Here is a 6,817-nt window from a genome sequence, read left to right on the forward strand (position 1 = left end):
CTCTGATTGGCCTGGGAGGGAGGGGGCGTGGCGTCGCCTGGACTTGTCAGGGTGTCTGTCTGCTCCGCTCTCTCCCCCTCTTCTCTCCCATTGGCTGCCACCGCCTCTCCACAACCAGGCCCCGCCTCCTCTTTCTCTTCTCCTCCCTCGCGCCCGTCCCCTGCTTTCTCTGCAGTGCTTTTCCTGCGCGAGGGTCTCCCGCGCGCTCTGATTGGGCTGAGAGGAGGGGGCGTGGCCAATCCGCTCCCTCTCCGTCCTTCTCATTGGCTGCCCCTGCTCCGCTCCTAGGCCCCTCCTCCTCCTCTTTCACTAGTTGCCGACCTTCAGCAGCCATGCTCCGCTCCTTGCTTTCTCTGCAGCGCTTTTCCTGCGCGAGGGCCTGTCACGCGCGCCTCCCGCCGCCTGGTCCCCGCGGTTGCCCCCAGCAACGCAGAATGGTGAGAACCCGGATGTAGGGGGAGGGGGGAGGTCCTCTGAGGGAGAGGGTTCTCTCTCTCTTAAAGGGCACCTTGAGGAGGAGGATAGAAAAGGCCAGGGCTTTGTTTGTCTCTCCTTAAAGCTCCGCTCTGGGCCCACAACAAACTCCAACTCCCAGAATTCCATAGCCTTGAGCCAAAGCACTTAAAGCGGTGCTAAACCGGGTTATTTCCCCAGCGTGGATGCAGCCCAGGTCCAGTTTTGTCTTCTGTATCTCAGGTCCCAAACACACTGCAGAAATAATCCAGTTTGAGACCGCTTTAACTGCCCTGGCTCAATGCTCAGTTCTGGGAACTGGAGTTTTGTGAGAGACAGAGAGAGCTCTGGTGCCACAATAAACTACAGTTCCCAAGATTCCCTAGCACTCAGCCAGGCCAGTTAAAGCGGTCTCAAACTGGATTATTCCTGTAGTGTGTTTTGGATTTGAGATTGCAGAAATAATCTGGGTTGACATTTCTTTAACTGCTCTGGCTCAAGGCCGTGGAATTCTGGGAACTGTAGAACTCCATTCTAGAGCTGCAACAAACTATGGTTCCCAGAATTCCACGGCCTTTAGCCAGGGCAGCTAAAGTGGTGTCAAACTGGTTCATTTCCACAGTGCGGAGGCAGCCTGTTGTGAGTGAGGCTTGTTTTAATTCCGATAAATGTCCTCTTGCTTTGCAAAGTAGAGTTCCACTGGTTTTTGTTTTTCCTTGCTTTCATCCACTCTGCTCTTCTTTTCTTCCTTCCTTCCTTTCTTTCTTGGCTCTGGTCACTTCGCATTGGCTCTGGTCACTTTTTAGGCCCAGCCTTGTTTCCCCAGAATACATCAACAGCCCTCAGCAATTTATGTCCAAAACACACTGCAGAAATAATTCAGTTTGAGACCACTTTAACTGCTCTGATTCAGTGCTAGGGAATCCTGGGAATTGTAGTTTATCGTGGCACCAGAGCTCTCTCTGACAGAGAAGGCTGTGTCACTAGCTATTTAATTCTCTTTTCTCTGGGATACTGTGAGGAGCTTACAAACACCTGACATTTCAGTAGTAATATGTTGATAAAAATACGTATGCCAAAGAGCTTTATAGGTCTCACACATTCCGGATCCATGTTGTCTGTTGCGTTCCAGGGAAGAGTTTGAAAGGACACTATATTAGTAGAAGGTAAACCTCCAAAGGTGACTGAAATTGTGTCTAGGGCTGCTTTAGGCCCCATGATTAAAAACTTTAACGTCATCTTGGGGAAGTCAGGAAAAAAACTGGGTCCCCCAACTCCTAGCATCATACCCGGGGTTCCCCTTCCTCTTGTCAGTCTCTTCTTCCTCTTGTCTGCTGCTATCCTGTTAGTAGGTTGTGGAGAGGACATGTTTTTCAAGTGTGTTTTAATAGTAATCTAATAGTTAAGGTGTGCCTTAGAGGAGTGTGATGGGGTTGAAGATGTCTGATGAAATCTTTCTGACCTGTGGTGCAATTCTGCACAGTGGGGAGGTTAATATTTAAAAGGGAAAAGTACAAATAGTGGTTGAGTTATTTAACCTTAGCAGCGGGTTGGCAATGATATGTTATGGAAGGTCCTTGAGAATGAAGGGTCTGACCAAGAGCGCCAAAGGGCAAGATGGGCTCTCTAGCCTTATGGCAACCATCCTAGGAGACGGAAAACTCTAACCCCAAACCCGGGCAGATGGTGCTCGTCTAACCCTGTAAGGTCAGCCATCTCAGAGAAGGAAACTCTAATCAAACCTATGACCCGAGGACCTCGCTGCCACCGTCCATGCTTGTCAAGGCCTCAGCAGACGAACCTCTGGTTTAAAGGGTGACGCCAGTTCTGTGCACACTGCACCCCACCAGAAAAACCCATTGCACAGGCTCAAAGGATACATCCAACGTCATCAATGTGCTTGTAGATAGCACGGATGAGTCCTTCCTGAATCTTCGTTCGTGAAGTAAAGCCAAGAAGAAGAGAATGAAGAGCAAATAATGAGAGATTTATAGATGAATCTGGTTGAGAGACTAAGAACGCTAAACTCTAGGAGCCTGTTGGGATAGTTATTGGTGAATGGTTCCCATGAAGCTTTCTGCTGCCCAAAATAGTTTGACCAGAATGCTCTGCTCCTAGAGGTTAGTGAGTCCAGCTGGTTTTCCTGTTGATCTGATAGAATTTCTTGCCGATGAATCTTGTCAGGCTCTGGAATATGGAGAAGACCTACGCAGACAGTTCATTACATTGTAAGCGTCTTGTTCCTTCTGCAAGATTTTAATAGGACACTCTTTATTTTTTTTTGGAAGCTGGAGGTGATGAAACAAAAGTGGAGACACTTGGACAGGGATGGTAAAGAAAGTTGAGAAGGCATGGAGGAAATATCTGGGGACTGCCATAACATTTCTCCTTAGTTTATTTGTTGCTTTCTTGGACCGTCATGTCTCTAGGTATAGTGAGATATTTTCTAAACCAAACACTTACAACTCAAGGCATGTATCATGTCTACTATTCAGACATATAACCCCATCTTCGCTAGTGAAAAAGGCAGAGCCTGAAGGTAATTTTTCTTGTCTACAGTATAAAAATTGTTTTCTGTTGTAATGAGCTTCCTTGGAGGGTGGTAGACAGTCCTCCTTTGGAGGTTTTTAATCAGAGGTTTGATGTCTGTCTCTTGAGCTTTTTTTTTTTTTTTAGTTAGGTATTTGGGGATTAGATGAGATATTATTGCAGTCTGTGCCAACTCAAGTGATTCTAGGATTCTAATATGGACAACGAAATCTGAGAGGATCCAAAGATGAAAGTTGTGTAGTAATGGGATTATGAGAAATGTGTGGCTGAGCAAATCTTGGGCCACTGCTGCCATTGTCGTTCACCATTAGTTATTTATTTAGCAGTGATAGAAGTTAGTAGATCATGTGTTAACCTTCCCTTCAATAATGAATAAGTTCCCACTGTAACAAGGAGCTAACAATTCAAGATCTCTTCAATGACTATCCATTAATGAAACTGACCAGAGGAGCCTCAATACTGGACTTAACCCTAAATGGTATCAAAGGGCCCGAACAGACAGGCCAAAATAAAGCTGCTTTGAGTCACTTTGGAGGTATACTTTTTAAATGACAGGCACATCTTAAGAGGCCAGAAGCTGCACCAAAGCTGCGCTCCAGTCCTTAGGACTGTAGCATGGCTTTGGTGTGGCTTCCAGCATTTAAATAGCATACCTCCAAAGTGACCCTAAGCAGTTTTATTTTGGCCTGTCTGTTCGGGCCCAAAGATATCCTAGTGTGAGAATAGTTGGACTGTTGCAAACAATGGCCATAGTGCTATCCAAATTTATTTATATGTAAGTGAATAATTATCAAGGATGTCAAACCATTTGCCACTGGAGCACATGGAGGGAAGCTTCTCTGAAATGAGTAGATGAATAAAAAGAAAGTTGAAGAGCAAAGTCAAGAGGATCAGAGCTTTCCATAATGTTAGAGAGTTATCTGACATCACAATGATAGTTCAATAAAAGTACTGTAGATCAGAAAAAGAACCACAAAGTCATCAGCATGTATAATAAGCAGTGTCATGGTTCTCTGAAAAACAAATGTGGGTAAGACGTCATTTGAACCATTGGATGATAAGGGAGTTAAAGAAGTACTAAGTAAGTGCAGGGGGACTGCAGATTCACTGCATGAATTCATATTTATAATTTATAACTTCAGGAAAGCAATCTGAGCTTCTGAGACAAAAAGTGTTTATAGGAATTCTAGACAAACTGGGAACAAAACAAATTACCATGTCCAAATGAAGTTCATCAAAGAGTTCATAAAGAACTCAAATATGAAAGTTCAGATTTCTAATAAACATGCTTAGCATACACATATGAGATGAAGTCTATACTAGTGAGCTGGATAGTGTGATACTCAGTGTCCTCATTGACCACTCCAACTTGTATTCACACCATCATATTCACTTGTGCTAAAGAACTGGTTGGCATACATTTGCCAAGTTGGTTACATTAATTACTCCTTATCCACAGATTTTTTTATCCGTGGATTCAAGCATCCATGGCTTAAAAACATTCAGAACAAGCATAAATTCCCAATAGCAAACCTTTATTTTCCATTTTATATAAGGGTCACCATTTTGCTCTGCCATTTAAATGAATGGGACGTGAGCATCTATGGATTTTGTTACCCAGTGTATAACATGGGCCCACTGTACTATAGTTCTGTATTTTCAAAGATTTTTTTAAAGCAGCAGGGAAGAAAGTACAGCCTGGGATGATATGGTATATGTTGACACTGCCCCATTAAGATGTAAAATGGTTCCTGCTGCAAACACTCTTTTCTGTGATCCAACACTCTCTCTCAGCAACAAAAAGTAGCTTGAGGAGGCAAGCTTGCAGCAGGAACCATTTTGTTGTGTGTGTAGCACATAAATAAAAATATAGACTTAGAGTTCAGTGACAGCTACCCCACACCATGTAACAAATACTTTATTGTGGCACATGTGACTTTTGTGAAGTTAATTTTAAAAACAACATTCTAGCATTCTTTCCTAATACTTGGTGGTGGGGGGTTGAGGAGGAGGTTTAATACAAAGTGGCCTCATTTTGACTTCGTCTCTTCTTTTTGCAGGCTAACCAGTCTTCCTTCAGAATAGAATACGATACCTTTGGTGAACTCAAAGTTCCAAATGACAAGTACTATGGCGCACAGACCGTGAGATCCACAATGAATTTTAAGATTGGTGGTGCAACTGAAAGGATGCCAGTACGTAATTCAAACCTGAATTTATTCTCTAAAAGCAAAGTTAAGTTTTACTACCGTGTAGCATATGTACATTTCCACCATTTTAAAGATGATTCTTTTAAATCTTAGCTCCAAGTAATTAGAGCTTTTGGGATCCTAAAACATGCAGCTGCTGAAGTCAATCAGGATTATGGTCTCGACCCAAAGATTTCTAATGCTATTGTAAAGGCAGCAGATGAGGTAAGAAAGAACATACGCACTATGAATTAATTTATATATAAATGTCCAATAATGAAAGAGCCATCTGTGGCTTCCTGTGCGTAACTTAAATAGTTAGGGTGATGTTTTCATTAAAAATAGGAAGAAAATCCTTATCAGTAAAGTGAGTAACACTGGGAAGCACTATAATTGACTTTGGAGTTTTGTTTGTTTCCTGACATAAGGAACAAAGTCAGATGGTTTCAATTTACATATGAGTACATTTACATGTAGCCATTTTAACATGATGGGGACAAGTGAATTCTCATCTTGCACACCCTCCTCCTTTTTTTCTTGCATGGACAGCAGGAGAACTTCTGAGTTTAGTTTCTCTTTTAAAGAATATGTTTAATTTGGATCAGAAATCCCGACTTATAATAAACAATGGCCAGTTCAACAGGTAACTTTTTCAACCCATGGTTTGAAGTAATTAAGCAGAGTTCATTTTGAAACAGGATAATACATATCCTATATGTATGAAAGAAATGTACTTTTTTGTGGTACCCTAACTTCAGAACACCATCCCTAAAGGAGTTGGTGTTGATGGCCACCTTTAGAGATCAAGATATTTTTATTTGTATAGGTTTTTTATATATTCATCAAGACAACCTGCCTCCTTCCTCCAATATAAATGCGTGTGTGTGTGTGCATGCACAAACTTTTCCCCACAGGAAGAGGAATCCTTACTATTAACTTCTATATTGAACAGCTAGAAATAAAAGCTGAGATTCCCCTGGATTTGCATTTGGTGGCTAGAGTGCCTTCTTCTCGTCCCCTTCTCCATATGAGTATAAAATAAAAGTCTTACTTTGCTCTATCCTTATTATATTATTTTTCTAAGAAATAAATATATGAAGCTTGACATACAGAAATACTGCCCTCTGAAAAGTCACACTATGGCCCCGATCTGGTGTTTTTCTGGCCCAAAAAGACGTGAAAAAATGCTGCTCCTTTTTGGGGTGGAAAACAGCTGCTCTTCTGTGGCATGGGGCGTCTGAATGCCAGAACACCACAATGCTGGCTGCCGTCTGGGTGGGTAGGTGATGTCACACCGGCCTGGGGGCTGCATCGAGGCATGTGCCATCTGAACACCATGCCCCCAAGCTAACACTTACTGTCAGTCTGTTTCAGCCCTAAGACTCTTTTATTATATGACTTGTAAATAAAGTTCATAACTGCATACTGTAATTATGGAAGTAAACGCTAGAACTTAAGGTGTGTTTAATTTATTCTCAATTTTACTATTACACTTAGTTAAGCAGGGCTGGCCAAAAACATCATTGTTTGAGGAGGCCAGAAAATGACACTCTTATCTACCTAAGTCAAGGTAAATAGTACTCAGTGCCAGCCAGATTGTTTGGGCATGTGAAGCATGTAAGGCC

At 42.5% G+C, this 6,817-nt stretch overlaps 1 protein-coding gene across 3 annotated transcripts in view; it reads left to right on the forward strand.

Moving 5' to 3' along the window:
* Positions 1-283: 283 nt before the first annotated feature.
* The window catches only part of FH (fumarate hydratase), a 14,880-nt gene continuing 8,346 nt past the window's right edge, over positions 284-6,817 (forward strand). Inside the window, exons 1-3 of one of the 3 annotated variants that reach the window (XM_042475205.1) lie at positions 284-437; positions 5,064-5,198; positions 5,307-5,417. In XM_042475205.1, the coding sequence (XP_042331139.1) occupies positions 333-437; positions 5,064-5,198; positions 5,307-5,417 (351 nt within the window). In that variant the 5' untranslated portion in view covers positions 284-332. Of the gene's footprint in view, positions 438-2,417; positions 2,574-2,765; positions 2,785-5,063; positions 5,199-5,306; positions 5,418-6,817 lie in introns of those variants that run through there. The other 2 variants (XM_042475207.1, XM_042475206.1) reach the window with 2 other exon arrangements.

This window comes from Sceloporus undulatus, chromosome 6 (assembly GCF_019175285.1).
Source record: "Sceloporus undulatus isolate JIND9_A2432 ecotype Alabama chromosome 6, SceUnd_v1.1, whole genome shotgun sequence".
Classification (NCBI taxonomy): Eukaryota; Metazoa; Chordata; class Lepidosauria; order Squamata; family Phrynosomatidae; genus Sceloporus; species Sceloporus undulatus.